General features: G+C 40.6%; 1 protein-coding gene across 3 annotated transcripts in view; it reads right to left on the minus strand.

Annotated features, from left to right (window-relative positions):
- Positions 1 to 17095, minus strand: part of NEK1 (NIMA related kinase 1) — a 205843-nt gene that overhangs the window by 98651 nt on the left and 90097 nt on the right. For all 3 annotated transcript variants that reach the window (XM_073606279.1, XM_073606287.1, XM_073606272.1), the window contains 4 exons: positions 12891 to 12965; positions 12593 to 12771; positions 12045 to 12167; positions 8954 to 9056 (listed from right to left, as the gene is read on the minus strand). In XM_073606279.1, the coding sequence (XP_073462380.1) occupies positions 8954 to 9056; positions 12045 to 12167; positions 12593 to 12771; positions 12891 to 12965 (480 nt within the window). The remainder of the gene's footprint in view (positions 1 to 8953; positions 9057 to 12044; positions 12168 to 12592; positions 12772 to 12890; positions 12966 to 17095) is intronic.

The following is a 17095-nucleotide window of genomic DNA, read 5'->3' on the forward strand; positions in this document are numbered from 1 at the left end:
CCTCCTGACCAACCACACAGCGCTAAAGCCCGGAGAAGGAAAGACTCTAAACATCCCGTCCGCGGCGGCCAGGACGCCGCAGGCGGGGTGTAGGAGGCATGACGTCGACGCGCCGAGGCCAGGGCCCGCCCACGTCAATGACAGGAAGGCAATGGGTCCCGGGCTGGGCGCGTCGCAGCCCCGGGGAGTAGACTGAACGGACCCCAGCATCACAAATGTATCATACGGATGGCATTGTGTAAAGAGGAAGAAAGAAGGGCGGCCAGAGCGGCACAATGTAAAATACAGAGACAATAACAGGGGCCAGCGTGTCTTCGCCATAGTAGTATGGCAAAGAACACAATAGTATAAATATGTGTTGGTATATAGTATATTATTAATCCCAGCGCAGGCATCTTGCTCTGTGCAAGGGAGCATAGAACATCATATGTTAGTAATCCTTGCACAGGAATCTATTCTCTGTGCAAGGGAGTATAGGCAATAACGAGCTTTAGCCCTACAGGCTAAAGAAAAACGAACAAATCAAGATTGTTGGGAGGAAAAACAAAAAAAGGAGGGAATAAACAAGGGTAAAGGAATATAAAAACTTTAGCCCTGAATTAAATCAGTGGTTTGTTAAGCTATTTTAGGCTCCATTTGGCTTGGCATCCCATATTTCCGCCATGCATACTGGACTTCTGGCTCGGCTGGGCACCCACCACTCAGGTAACTCCCTCACATTCAGCCACTTTCCCTCACCCATTCCAACTACTTTGGTTCTCTCGTTTATGCCTCACTTTTTCCACCACTCTCACTCCCCCAGTTTTATAGCTCCTTTTCACACACTTAGGGGCACGCTCTATTGCTCCTACCTCACTTATTCCCTAACATTACCATCCTCTATTTCACACTTTCTTACACCTCCATTGTTCATATTTTTCCCCAGCTCCTCCACATTCCCTGTCCTTGTCGGACGTCCCTGCCTGCCGGTCCTGTGGGTGCCTATGTCACTTGGGCCACTGTGGCCGGCGTCATTGGGGTGCGCTCTCTGCCTCAGCCCCGGGGGAGACTCCATGGACCCAGACTAACATCACATTGCCATACATAGGTCATCACAAACCTACTACTGCACAACCTGTAAGTATGCAGAAGATCATATTTTCAACATATGTTCTCTACAAACACCTATCCACACAATAACAGTTACTCCATTGCTTCTGTTATAGTTTTATTGCATCGGACTCCTGACGATTGGTTTAAAGCCAAGAAACACGTAGAGTTTAGATCTATTGATGCATTCATTGTCTGTACCATGCATATGTGCTTTTTGTCAATGCATTACCTATTCATGTACTTCGCTTGTCTATACATTGCTGTCAATATGTTTTCAAGTCCAGATCCATTCATGTATACACTGACTGCACAATGTATATATGCTCTTGCAACTGTACAACTATTTATGAACCCTGCTGATCTATACACTGTTGCGAACATGGTTTATTTTGATTCTATATGTGTCCTCTTTCTCATTGGTTGTAGTTGATTTGAATATCTATGCCAATAAAAACCTTTTTTTTACCATCATTACCTTTTACCATTATCTATGTTGACCCTATTCATTTTACTCTCACTTCATCCATATAACTGTTAACCTATATGTTTTGTTCATTTTCTCACACCCCAACCCCATCATTGGCGCAGCATATTCACCCACGTGCCTCACGCAAAGTCCTGTTCCTGTCCCCCCACTTTGTTACATTTATTTGGGATGGAGACATGTGGGTGTTTCTCTACTACAAGGTGTGGATTGGTCACAACCCCTTTTGACGTATGATAACTAGGGTGGAAAACACCCATTTTTCGTGACCAAAATATTCCACCTATCCATGACCACACATCTCTATACATTCATCTGTTACGTGTGCCTTGGTATTCTGTTTCATTGCTCATGTCACTCCCTTCTCAACACATTATCACCCCCAGGCCCCCTTTTCCCTTTTCTGTGCCTTCTCCTCCGTTTTTTCCTTTTCTTCTACTTTCCCCTCTCACCCAATATCTGTGATGTACTGTATTGAGACCTTAGGTCCTCCCCCTGTCCATCTACTGACTGTTTTGTATGAGTCACTCCTCCGACATTTCTGGCCTTTACACCTCCACTCTCTGCCAACTAGATCCTCATACTAACCGTACATGGCATTAGACAACAGTTTATTTTTTGCTCTATCCATTACCCCATTAATTTCTTTCCTTGTCCTACCAATTTTATTATCCTCATTCAGTAAAATATCAATTGGTTTGGATTTGTCCCCCATCGCCCTACAGTCCTCTACACTTTTTCAACAAGGTTCATTCCTTGCAAATACTTTCCTCCCTCTTCCATTCTGTTTTTTCCATTACTTATCTTCTCGTTTTCTATCTTCTCGCTTCACTTATTTATTCTGTTTTTCTTTAGTCAAAGAAACACTGATTCAATTCAGGGCTAAAGTTTTCTTTCTTTATTTATATTTTTTTCATTTTATTTTCTTTAGCTAAGGAAATGTACTGATTCAATTCAGGGCTAAAGTCCCCTTTATATTTAGTTTTTTCATACTTAATCTAATTTCATCTATATCTGAATCCTTCTTTTTCACATGGCTGCCCATTTCTTTAGCTTAACAAACCACTGATTTAATTCAGGGCTAAAGTTTTTATATTCCTTTACCCTTGTTTATTCCCTCCTTTTTTTGTTTTTCCTCCCAACAATCTTGATTTGTTCGTTTTTCTTTAGCCTGTAGGGCTAAAGCTCGTTATTGCCTATACTCCCTTGCACAGAGAATAGATTCCTGTGCAAGGATTACTAACATATGATGTTCTATGCTCCCTTGCACAGAGCAAGATGCCTGCGCTGGGATTAATAATATACTATATACCAACACATATTTATACTATTGTGTTCTTTGCCATACTACTATGGCGAAGACACGCTGGCCCCTGTTATTGTCTCTGTATTTTACATTGTGCCGCTCTGGCCGCCCTTCTTTCTTCCTCTTTACACAATGCCATCCGTATGATACATTTGTGATGCTGGGGTCCGTTCAGTCTACTCCCCGGGGCTGCGACACGCCCAGCCCGGGACCCATTGCCTTCCTGTCATTGACGTGGGCGGGCCCTGGCCTCGGCGCGTCGACGTCATGCCTCCTACACCCCGCCTGCGGCGTCCTGGCCGCCGCGGACGGGATGTTTAGAGTCTTTCCTTCTCCGGGCTTTAGCGCTGTGTGGTTGGTCAGGAGGCCGTACTCATCGGGCCCCCCCTCCCCTCACCGCGTCATTATGCCCGCGCGTGACGTTGGCGTGAGCGCGCCGCATGTTTGCGGCTATTTTAGGCTCCATTTGGCTTGGCATCCCATATTTCCGCCATGCATACTGGACTTCTGGCTCGGCTGGGCACCCACCACTCAGGTAACTCCCTCACATTCAGCCACTTTCCCTCACCCATTCCAACTACTTTGGTTCTCTCGTTTATGCCTCACTTTTTCCACCACTCTCACTCCCCCAGTTTTATAGCTCCTTTTCACACACTTAGGGGCACGCTCTATTGCTCCTACCTCACTTATTCCCTAACATTACCATCCTCTATTTCACACTTTCTTACACCTCCATTGTTCATATTTTTTCCCAGCTCCTCCACATTCCCTGTCCTTGTCGGACGTCCCTGCCTGCCGGTCCTGTGGGTGCCTATGTCACTTGGGCCACTGTGGCCGGCGTCATTGGGGTGCGCTCTCTGCCTCAGCCCCGGGGGAGACTCCATGGACCCAGACTAACATCACATTGCCATACATAGGTCATCACAAACCTACTACTGCACAACCTGTAAGTATGCAGAAGATCATATTTTCAACATATGTTCTCTACAAACACCTATCCACACAATAACAGTTACTCCATTGCTTCTGTTATAGTTTTATTGCATCGGACTCCTGACGATTGGTTTAAAGCCAAGAAACGCGTAGAGTTTAGATCTATTGATGCATTCATTGTCTGTACCATGCATATGTGCTTTTTGTCAATGCATTACCTATTCATGTACTTCGCTTGTCTATACATTGCTGTCAATATGTTTTCAAGTCCAGATCCATTCATGTATACACTGACTGCACAATGTATATATGCTCTTGCAACTGTACAACTATTTATGAACCCTGCTGATCTATACACTGTTGCGAACATGGTTTATTTTGATTCTATATGTGTCCTCTTTCTCATTGGTTGTAGTTGATCTGAATATCTATGCCAATAAAAACCTTTTTTTTACCATCATTACCTTTTACCATTATCTATGTTGACCCTATTCATTTTACTCTCACTTCATCCATATAACTGTTAACCTATATGTTTTGTTCATTTTCTCACACCCCAACCCCATCATTGGCGCAGCATATTCACCCACGTGCCTCACGCAAAGTCCCGTTCCTGTCCCCCCACTTTGTTATCTCATTTTGTTGTTTAGCAGCTAGGCAAAGTATAGGAAAGATTGATCTACCCTACCTCTAGAAACCAAAATCTTTTTGCGATTCAGCACTGCGTCGCTTTAACTGACAATTGCGCGGTCGTGCGACGTTGCACCCAAACAAAATTTACGTCCTTTTTTTCCCACAAATAGAGCTTTCTTTTGGTGGTATTTGATCACCTCTGCTGTTTTTATTTTTTGTGCTATAAACAAAAAAACAGCAACAATTTTGAAAAAGGCTATATCCCCCAAAAATATATATAAAAAAAAAAAAAAAAAAAAAACACATTTTTCCTCAGTTTAGGCTGATATGTATTCTTCTACATATTTTTGGTAAAAAAAATAAATAAATAAATAAAAAATAAATCGCAATAAGTTGTGACTGCGACATTATGGCAGACACATAGGACACTATTTTGGGACCAATGTCATTTATACAGCGATCAGTGCTATAAAAATGCACTGATTACTGTGTAAATGACACCGGCAGGGAGGGGTTAAACACTAGGGGGCGAGCAAGGGGTTAAGTGTGTCCTAGGGAGTGATTCTAACTGTGGGGGGGATGGGCTACCTAGGAAATGACAACGATCACTGCTCCCGATAACAGGGAGCAGTAGATCTCTGTTATGACATAAGGCAGAACAGGGAAATGCCTTGTTTACATAGGCATCTCCCATTCTACTTCTCCACACCGCAATCGCAGGCCGCCGGCGAACATAGAGTTCCCGGGACTCACGGGCACGCTCCCGCGGCGTGCGTGCGCACGCGTTATCCACCAGTAAGGCGTCAAATTTAAAGGGACGTACCTGTACACCCATTTGCCTGCCTGTGCCATTCTGCCGATGTACATGTGTGTGGGACGGTCGGCAAGCGGTTAAAAATGTTACGCCTAATGTTAAACATGTACATGCTATTAAGTGCGCTTGTGATTAACTCCTGCGCTACAAACTCAATACTATTGACTCACAAAACGTGACTAAAACAATTAGTGACCAATTAAAGAAATACTGTAATAATTAACGGGTTGGTGCATGCACAAAATTGTGTTTGCACAATTCATAAAGGTTATGGAGGTAAGAGCTGAGCTAATAGTCTCTGCAAATATGAGTGAAACACCAATACTAGATATTAAAAATTTGATATTTGTAGCACAACACTTATTTACCTCATAACCTTTATGTACATGTTAATAACTGGTTGTTCTTATATTATTTTGTACTTTCCTATATAATCAGCTTGTTGACAGGCAGCATAATGAAAAAAAAAGTAAAAAAGAACATTGAAAGAAATCTGTAGCAGGCTGCCCAACTCCCCAAGTAGCCAGATACTTTTCAGCTCTGGCTGTACAAAACAAAAAAAAATAAATTAGCATAAGTAGAAGATAAAGCTACTTAGCACCAGAATGCCCATATGCCACCAAAAATGACATACACTCAACTATGCAGCTTGCCAGCCTCTTGAGTACCTTGTACTACCCTGTTTACTTAACCAGTTACATATGCCCAAAAAAAAGTAATTTAAAAAGTACAGGACATGTGTAGTACACTCTTTCCCTCTCCCCTGTAGGGATGAGCTCAGGCATGTTCAGACACAAGTCCAATCCCACCTGAGCTATCCCTCTAGGAAGCCGTCAAAGCTGAAAGCCAATAAAAGGTGGCAGAGGCATACAGCCTCACATAAGCAAGAGGCATGTTTACGTGCGGCTGCAGGGTGAACGATGCATCCACCGCCGCTTTTGCCTTTGACCGCTTCCTGGTGGGATAGCCCAGGTGGGTTCAGACCTGTGTCCAAACATGCCTGATCTCATCACTGCTCCCCATTGCAACAGATGTGGGATAGTGAGACACAAATTCCATTTGGATAAAATTCAATCTGCATATGATGTCAGTTAAAACAATGCAACAAAAAAATTGCCTATTTAATGCCCTTATCAGCACAGATTTATCCAATCAGCCTTAATTAACTCCTCGTTCTCGCTTATTTTCCTGTTAATTTTTTTAGTTTATTTCTGATAGGTTAAATAAAATCTAGACTACTGGTAGAAATGGATGAGACTAAGCTCAAAAGCAAAAGGCTCAGGCTGAAACTTAGGTTTATGGAGCTGTGTGTGGTGTTCCGCACATGTATTTGTGAGCATGTAACCTAAGACCTTCCAGATGAATATTGGGCACTCAAATATGGGTAGCCAATTCTAAAGCAAAAAGCATCAGAAAATACTTTGCTGCTTTTATTGCTGGAGGACTAGACTGAAAAAAAGGTAACATTTTAAACAACACATTCCAATATATGCTGTGATCTATACCTGTCTGCATTTTTTTTCAATTCTCAAAAGGAAACACTAGAGGGTACAGATGTTATTATCTTCCACTGGGTCACCTTAAGTAGATCAGGAAGGTCCTAGCTAAATGCTGACTAGTCTCACTCATGCAGAGTGTAATAAAATTTTACTATGTGGAGCCAGATATTTTACTGAAAGGAAGCATTTATGAAGGCTTATCTTGGGCAGCCTGATTGCTCGTGCAGGAAATCAAAAGTTATGCTTTTCTTTAAATAGCACAGCTTTTGAACTAGTTAAGAACACAGATGCAGGTAAACTCGCTTTTATATAAGCACATGTACTGAAAAAATATTTCAAGGCAAATATGGCACTACACTAATTACTGTCATCTCCTTCTATACTAAAGCCATAAAAGAGCTTAAGCTAAACACTTTTAGGAGAAAAGTTAAATAAAGAAAAAAGGAGTAACTGCTCCGTCAACCCCTGAGCTGATATTTAGTATGTAATCCAAAGTTATTTCATGTAAACCCTGAAATGCAAAAATGGAAGCATCTCAGTTTTGCCAAAGAGAAATGTTGCTTGAGTATATACTGCATAAACTGGTACAAAACTAATAATGTTGTCCACCCTTAATTTGCAGTTAAAAAAAAAAACACCCTGTACATGCACTGTTTTAAGAAGGCAATGTGCTGTGTGAATAGTACAACCATAATGCCCATTAATAAACAGCCATTGTACAGACAACTCGACAAAGATAAAAAGGCAGGTTCACACCAAAACACAGTGCAGGAAAGGGACACTCTGTGTATGTTTCCTGCACCCCAGGTGAATGCGCTGCCCTTGTGAACTGCATGCAGGTACCAATGTTAATGGCACCCCAAACACAGATCGCAGTCAGTGTGTTTGCAGGAACCAAATCGCATGCTACCACAGTACCACGCGGTTTGGTGCAGTGAGTTTTTAAAAAAAAAAAATACAGTCCAGTGCGTTTTGTGGGCCATTCATATGTATAGGCTGTCAAAGCACACCACATGGGAATGCACGCGTTCCTGGTGTGAACTGGGCCAAAATCTGAAATCTGATAATACTGTGGTAGTTTTTGGGTATCCATACCCAAAATGTTTTTTCTTTTAGTTTTGAATGGAGTAGGGAAGGATTAAAACTCCAGTCAGATCAGAGGCTCATTTGGAGATAAACCTTCATTTTCTGTCTGGTAAATAGGCTGTATCCCGGACAGCAAAACAAAAGTATTTATTTATTTATTTTTAATTATTATTAATTAGGGGAATGAAGACCCTCTGTCAGCTTTTCATTGCTGTCTGTTTCTCTGTTGCAGATTTTTTCCTCACTACCTGTCTGGAGTCCCCCAAAACAGAAAGCAAGGGCAAATTTCTCTACCGAAGTCACAGAACACAGACAGAAGTGAAAAGCTTCTCTTTTTTAAAGTTAATTAGGGAAAGACTAGAACATGTCAGCTTTCTATCACTGTCCATTTTCCTGTTGCAGATTTTCTCTCACTTCCTGTTTGCTAAAAGGTTATCCCCAGCACAGAAAGGGAGCAAAAATCTCACAAAAGAAGCCCCGGACAACAGGGAAAAATTCCCAATAGGGGTTCTACTGTATCCTCATAGAAAAGAAAAAAAAAAGTTTGGGGTATCAATAAATTTAACCTACACCGAGACATTTTAATTCAGTAAAGTTGTACCCTAATGCCCAGGTATTTACTGTTAATCAGGTTTTGCATGAAAATCTTACCAGCTGCCTTCTGAAAGCCACTTACCCAATTCATGCCTATGGCTGGAGTCATACTCTTGTGGACAGCCGGGGCCACCGTATGGCCCAGCCATGGGTATTAGTGGGGCATGCAGCTTCCTGAGCTGGACTCAGCCAGGTCCTTTTCCATGCAAAGGCTGTGCAATTCCAGGTAGAGCCATACAGTGAAGATCTCCAGGACTAGGTCTGGAGATAACTTGATATGGTTTACAAAAAGGCAGGGGAGGGGAAGGAGTAGGGGACAACTTCAATACAAGTTAATCTGTTCTTTAAACACTTTTGCTGCAGTATTTGCTTATACTATAACGAAAAATCAATGGTCAAATAATTATATGATTAAAAATGGGAAGCTATTCTCTAGAAAACCTCTTTAATACACCCCATTCCTATTTATTAATCAGAACATGTCACCATAATGCACAAACCAAATTCCATACCATATGTCCCTCAGCCCGAGCTTTGTTTTGCATGGCTTCCTGCTTCCTCTGCCAGAATTCCTCAACCTGTATTGCTCTTTCAGCGGCCATATGTCCTCGATGTCTGAAGCACACAACAATAATATAGTCAGATCACATCCCTAACATTAATTTTAAACAGAAGCAATTATTCTTACAAAAAAAAAAAACCCACACAAACACTTGTAAAGTTACTGTAGAATCTACCCAACAAGCACTCAATAGAAAGTTTTCATCGTATGCAAACACAACACAAGACATCACATGTGGGCTGATCGGCTTATCGCATACATGGGCTGGTGCACACTGGCCCGACCCCATTATCTGATTTCCACAATGGGGTTTTTTTCCTATGGTAAGCTGCTATTTTTTTTTTTTTTTTTTTTTTTTTTTTTTTTTTTTTTACAGGGTTTGGACTTGTGTTCATCAATACTAATATAGTTTTTCGTTTTTTTATTTTTTTTTTTATTTTTACTCGCCTCTGAGCTCAATCTGGGTTCACTGAACAGTTCAGCTCTGGTAATATGGTTTATCTGTATACCTATTACATTGCGTGTGTAGTGCTACTTACTAGATTGTAGTGTTGTTAAATTTGGTTACTTGTAACATAAAAACATTTAGTAAGGAAGATTGAAACAAATATAAAAAAAGGACCACATTCAGAAATCACAGATTTTATAATTGATCACGATTAGATAAAAAGGATTTTGTTTGGAGACCATGGGAATAAAAAAAAAGAAAAAAAAAAAAAAAAGAATACGTCTGCCCAACATTTGAGCCTCAACCTTTTAGCTTCAATAACACTCTGCCTGTCATGAATGAGCTACTAAAAGTAGATTTTGTATACAAAAAGTATTAGGCAGGTGTGAAAAAATGCTATAAATGAAGAATGCTTTCCAAAATAGAAGTGTTAATAGTTTATATTCATCAACAAGATGGAAAGTAGATGAACAGAAGAGAAGTCCAAATCAAATCATGCTTAATCTGCTATTTTATAACATATCTTTTTTCTGTAATGTATTTAGTATATCATGTTTTTTTTTCAAAACGACATGGCAGAAGCTGTTCCCTTTCAGTCACATGCTGACTGAAGCTTTCTATAGGTCGTATAGAGGGAAGGGGAAAAAGTAGTTGATCAAACGAATTCACTTGTGCGTGTAACTTTTAGATTAAGATATTGGGCTTGATTAACAGCCTTTTTAAATGAAAACAGAAAAGGATATTCAGCAAGGAGCCCAGAACTCTACCTGCATATGAAAATACAGATGAATATTTATCTGATAAAATAAAGAAATGTTGTTAAAAAAAACATTAGCTAATACCGACTATAAAAAAGAAAAAACAAAGATATAAAAAGCATATTATTTCCATATTTCCTTAAATAAACATGCTGCATGGAAAAATGTATCCACTCCTGGTGTCTTCTGTGTGATGTTGTTAAAATATATAAAGCCTATTTATCAAGGTTATTAATTTTTCCTGTTTAGTGCTATTTAGATTGTTCAATTTAGCATAAGAAGAAGTTGTGGAGAAGTAACATGAATGGACTACAAGTGGTAAAAAATTAACTATTCATGTGCAATCCTTCAGAATTAAAATCCATAGTAAATGGAATTGACAAGGATTTAGTCAAAAAGTGATAAAAGATAAAAGCGTCACCTAGGAGATTTTTTTTTTATTGTTATTTTTTATTTTTTTTTTTATAGGGGGGGGTGGGGGGTTCCAAGTAATTTTCTAGAATTTTTTTTTATTTTTATTTTTTTCATGTTTCGTTATTTTCGTTTAATAAGTAAATTTGTTTTCTAAGGCCGGCTATACATAGTTCGAATCATTAATGGGCAGGCTGAATGCACCAAGTCTCTTGCGATGATCACTAGCGGCTGCTATAGCCGCTAACAATAATCACTGTCCTCTCCCAGCGGGGACGGCTTCGTGGCCGCCTCAGTCGGGAGAAGACAATTGCTCGACAGGAGGGATTCCCCTGTCAGCACCGTCTGTGTTGATGGGGGAATCATGCAAATTTTCTTTCCTGCAACCCACAGTTGCAGGAAAGAAATTTGCACTGTGTATGGCCACCAGCCTAGGCTGGCCTGACTATGTACACTAGGAGATATTGAGGGTTAAATGGATCCAGCAGGGCTGGCACATTATTTCTATAGAACATACAAGCTCCTGCTAAACCAGCATATCCCATCACCACAATGAGGCCACAAGTTACTACCAGGGTGTTTGTGGGCGGAGCTATATGTGCCTCTCTGAATATGGACAGCACAGAGGCAGATTAAAAGCAGTGACAGGGCTGGCAGCCACACCTTCCTTGCATCATCAATGCTGTAGGTCCAAGTGACTACAATGTCTGCAAAGTTGACAATCTTTTGAGATTACAGTGGGACAGGTGGATCATAGAGACAAAAGGAAACATGTACAAAAACACTCATTCCTTTTAACAAACCAAAGACAATAAATCAATGACTGACATCACAGCTTACATTGAGTAAAAGGAGGATGCTCCTGTTGCATCTTGAAAGAATTTTCCTGTATGAGTTTCAGTGACAAACTAAGAAAGAGTGGTTAAAAATGCCTTACCTTTTTTTTCCTCTTTTTCCCATATGCCTTAAGCCAACCATAGATGGTTTGAATCTTAACCAGTTCTGCAGGAACCAGTTGAGATGTGATCCATCTATGGGGGCAGGCTGATTGTATCCAAGTCGATTCATCTATTGAAACGGGTACAATCAGCATGTCAGATTTCTAGAATATGATTTTTTGCCAGAGGCTATAGCCACTAGCAATAATCATTGTGTTCTCCCAGCAGGGACAGCTCCCCCCCCCCCCCCCCCCCCAACAGTGTTGATAGGGGAATCAAGAGATTTTCTTTCCAGCAATAAACTATGACCTGCCTTATACAATAATTGAGCTTTCATAAAAGAAAGTGTTGTTGCGGTTTTTAATCTGAAACGGCACTGGGTCATGTTATATGACCAAAACAACGCACCCTTCACGCATAGCTGTGTACACTGTACTTTTGTTGCTAAAACAAAAAACACCAGATGGCTCTTTTAATACCACTGACCGGTCTGCACGTGCTTGTCGGGAAACCTGCTCTAGCCTCTTCAATTCCTTCCTCACCGCATCTCCATCAGGTAACGGATAAGGAGATGAAGGGCCATTAGGAGCTTCCGGTTGTGCAGCAGCTCTGCAGATGAAAGATAAAGACAACACCAAGGCTTTCTGATGTACTATTGATGGAATATAATTACTGGGGATATAACATTTTTTAAAATTGTATAGTGTCCATACAGCTGATGTCTAAATTCCCTCTCACTCCGAGCTGTTGGCACCCGTGTGGTGCACTTCACAACATTAAAAAATAATTAAAATAAAGTGCAGCGCTCATCTACTATAAATCAATATAGTTTAGTATCCAATTCATAATAGATAAGCGCTGCATGTTATTTTAATTTTATTAATTATTGGGGATAGTCAGACATCAATCTTGCATAGACCAGGTAATGTTGGGTTTTCTGGGCAGAACTAAACAGCTAAATTACATTTTCATTATGAAAACTCAAAAAAAAAAAAAAAGAATAAAAAAAAACAAAAAACAGCTAAATAACAAACCTTTGAGCTGCATCAGAGTTTTGTACTTCTGCTCGGTATTTGGCCTCTCTTTCCTCTGCTACTTTAACACTTTCTTTCTGCTTTTGCATTTGCTCTAGTATGGAATGATAAAACTCATAGGAAGAGCGACCTGCAGCTTGTGGTGGAGCTGCCCCTCCACCTCCACCGAAATATGGTGCCTGTAAAAGAATTACATTTTTTAGGACCCAACCATGAAACTGTTATGCTGATCTATAAAGGACGGGCCATTTAGGTCTGAACTACAAAATAATATACAGTAATTGGCTTGTGATATCACCTTAATGTCTCCACTTCCTCCTGAACCAATTACATTCTTCCAGCCTTGCTCTCTTGCGCGATTTATTCGCTCCAACTAAAAGCATGTAAATAACTTAGCAAGAAAATAGATATAAAAAGGAAAGACTAAGCAGACATTTGGAAAATATTGAAATAAAATAAAGATACAATCTGGTTAAAGGTTTTATAGACAGAAGTAATAAACATTGTAGCTTCAGGGGTTGGAAGAACAGCAGGACACTTCCAAACAGTAAAAGTCATGAAAGGTGTTAGGGAGGAGAATACAACCAGCAAAATTTAAAAGAGATGCTCGGGATTTTCATACTCACCTAGGTGGATGCAGCATCAGTCAAATGCTGCATCTGTACCCTGCCGCCTCTACACTGAGAACTGGGTGATCAAACACCACTGATCGCTCAGTTCTCCCCCTCCGCTCTCAGCAGAGAGCCGTAAATGTCAAGTCAGTGGCTTTCTGCTCTCCCCTCCAGCACTTACTTGGAGCACTGGGCTGTGGAGGGGGCAGAATGGGCTGGCTCAGGCTCTTGGCAGATCGCTGAAAGGCTGAACCAGGTGCTGGTCCAGTCTGGACTGACTGAGTAAAGTCTTGCTGGCAGAAAATGGGTCAGAGGAGTGCCAAACGAACTTTATGATTCTTTGCTGTGGGTTCAGTGGGCACTGAGGGAGACGCATTCCTTCCCAAAATTTGACAACAGTCTAGAATCTTACATGGCTTTTTATTCTCGCAAGAAAGATAAAACTGCATTTATTTTATATGCATGCATGCAGTAAGTGCAGTGTATTTCAAAATTTGCAGCCAAATTGGGATAATGGCTACTTTATATATTTGTTACATGTTCCCATTCACATAACAGAACAAAAAAAAAAAACAAAAAAAACAAAAAAAAAAAAACACACAACTGAAAACTTCCCAACTGAAAAAAAAAACATGCTTTGCTTTCCCTTCATGATCAATGATCATGAGGGAACCCGGAAGTTAAAGTGGTTGTAAAGGCAGAAGGTTTTTTTTTTTTTTTTTTAATCTTAAAGCATGCTATGAGTGCCCCCATGGCAAGCTGCTTGCAGTGGTGGCACTGAACAGGAGGGAGGGGCCAGGATCACAGAAGAGGGACCCGAGAAGAGGAGGATCCGGGCTGCTCTATGCAAATCCACTGCAACAGAGCAGGTTAAGTATTACATGTTTGTTATTTTTATAGGGGGGGGGGGGGGGGAACCAAAAAAAACACGAGACTTTACAATCACTTTTTACACTAATTAACCCCGTCTGTACTGTGCTGGCAGATCTCATTACCAGTTATAATCTGGGATTTGATCCTTATAAAAGGTTTAAAGATCTAGAAGCTAGGTTTCTTGCATTGTGTGTCAATGATGGGAAGTGCACGGTGTCCCCAGTCTGTGTGGGGACAGAGTCACATTGAATCTAATTACCCACTTTCCGCCCATAGGGCATCATATAACATCCTGGACTTTCAGTGGTGTGACCAGGATGATGTCTGCAGCTATCTATTTTTTTTTTTTCTGCTGGCGATTCTCTTTATTGTACTGTTATTGTACTGTAAATAGCTGTTGAATTCCTTTTGCATGTGGCAGGAGGGGGTTGCCTCCCCTCCTGCCGCCTTTCTGGGCTCTCCTGTGGCACCAGGGAGCCCAGGATGTAAACCGGCATTTCCACTGACTTACCATAGAAATCACTGAGGACCAGGACATCCCTGATCATCTCTATGGACTAAGAAAAGCAACGAGTATTTTGTCACTTCCGGTTTCACCAGGATGTAAACAAGCCATTACTGGCTTTTGAAAGCATCTGATCAATCTTGGTTAGATCAGATACTTTTAAGGCCAGGGGCGAGATCTGGGGTCTAAAAGACCCCAGATGTCTCAGTAAAGAGGACCCATCACCGCCCATGCTATCACAAGGGATAATGTCCAACCCTGGTGATAAAAGTGATAAAATAAAAAAAATGTAAAGCACCCCCTGTGCTCATGCGCAAAGGCAAACGCTTACATAAGTCCTGCACACATATGTAAACTGTGTTCGCACCACACATGAGGTATCGCTGCAAACATTAAAGTTACACAGGGGGTCTGGTGCTAAAATGATATCTCTCACTTTGAACTGGTACATGTAAAGGATTTAAAGCATCACCTATGCAGCATTTTAGGTACCAAAGTTTGGCGCAGTTCTACGAGTGCATGCAATTTTAAAAGCGTGACATGTTAAGGTTACTCCAAGTAAATGGATACCTATTTGTTATATTTTTCCAAAACAAATGGGTATTATATCATGTTTGTGTGCACTAAAATTCATTAAAGTGCATTTTTTCTAAAATGTTTGCATTTATTTAAAAAAAAAAAACTGAAAATACCGTGCGACATAGTGGATATAAAAAGTCTTCACACCCCTGTTAAAATGTCAGGTTTCTGGAATGTAAAAAAATGAGACAAAGATAAATCATTTCAGAACTTTTTCCACCTTTAATGTGACCTATAATCTGTACAATTCAAACTGAAATCTTTTAGGGGGGCATAAAATAATGTGGTTGCACAAGTGTGCACACCACCCCCTTATAACTGGGGATGTAGCTGTGTTCAGAATTAGGTAATCACATTCAAACGCATGTTAAATAGGAGTCAGTACACACCTACCATCATTTAAAGTGCCTCTGATTAACCCCAAATACATTTCAGCTGTTCTAGTAGGTCTTTACTGACATTTTCTTAGTTGCATTCTACAGCAAAAGCCATGGCCCGCAGAGAGCTTCCAAAGCATCAGAGGGATCTCATTGTTAAAAAGGCATCAGTCAGGAGAAGGGTACAAAAGAATTTCCAAGGCATTAGATATACCATGGAACACAGTGAAGACAGTCATCATCAAGTGGAGAAAATATGGCACAACACTGACATTACCAAGAACTGGACGTCCCTCCAAAATTGATGAAAAGACGAGAAGAAAACTGGTCAGGGAGGCTGCCTAGAGGCCTACAGCAACATTAAAGGAGCTGCAGGAATATCTGGCAAGCACTGGCTGTGTGGTACATGTGACAACAATCTCCTGTGTTCTTCATATGTCTGGGCTATGGGGTAGAGTGGCAAGATGGAAGTCTTTTCTTACCAAGAAAAACATCCAAACCCGGCTAAATTTTGCAAAAACACATCTTAAGTTTCCCAAAAGCATGTGGGAAAACGTGTTATGGTCTGATGAAACCAAGTTTGAACTATTTGACCATAATTCCAAAAGATATATTTGGCACAAAAACAACACTGCAAATTACCAAAAGAACACCATGCCCACCGTGTAGCATGGTGGTGGCAGCATCATGCTTTGGAGCTGTTTTTCTTTAGCTGGAATAGGGGTCTTAGTCACGGTAGAGGGAATTCTGAACAGTTCCAAATACCAGTCATTATTGGCAAAAAACACCTTCAGGCCTCTGCTAGAAGGCTGGACATGAAGAGGAACTTCATCTTTCAGCATGACAATGAACCAGCATACCACTAAATCAACAAAGGAATGGCTTCACCAGAAGAAGATAACAGTTTTGGAATGGCCCAGCCAGAGCTCAGACCTGGATTTGATTGAAAATCTGTGAAGTGATCTGAAAAGGGCTGTGCACAGGAGATGCTCCCGCAATCTGACAGATTTGGAGTTTTTCCACAGAAGACGAGTCGGTAAATATTGCCAAGTCAAGATGTGCCATGCTGATAGACTCATACCCAAAAAGACTGAGTGCTGTAATAAAATCAAAAGGTGCTTCAACAAAGTATTAGCGTAAGGGTGTGCACACTTATGCAACCATATTATTTTAGTTTTTTTATTTTTACTTCCCTCCACCTAAAAAGGTTTCAGTTTGTTGTACAACTGAGTTGTACACTTTATAGGTCACATTAAAAAGGTGGAAAAAGTTCTGAAATGGATTTATCTTTGTCTCATTTTTTTTTTTTTTTTTTTTACACAGAAACCTATTTTAACAACAGTGTGTAGACTACTTATATCCACTGTATCAAATTGCAAACCCAACCATTTTATCCTCTGCTTAAAAAAATATATGTAATGTTTTAAAGCAAAACTCCCGGAAAAAACTTTTTTCCATGTCCTTGTTGCTGATCTCCTACCTTCACCAATTAGGCTATCCATGTTGTTCTGAGCTCTGTAGTTCCTCTGTAGTAGCCTGCTGATCTTGATGAAAAACA

This window comes from Aquarana catesbeiana, linkage group LG01 (genome assembly GCF_042186555.1).
Source record: "Aquarana catesbeiana isolate 2022-GZ linkage group LG01, ASM4218655v1, whole genome shotgun sequence".
Classification (NCBI taxonomy): domain Eukaryota; kingdom Metazoa; phylum Chordata; class Amphibia; order Anura; family Ranidae; genus Aquarana; species Aquarana catesbeiana.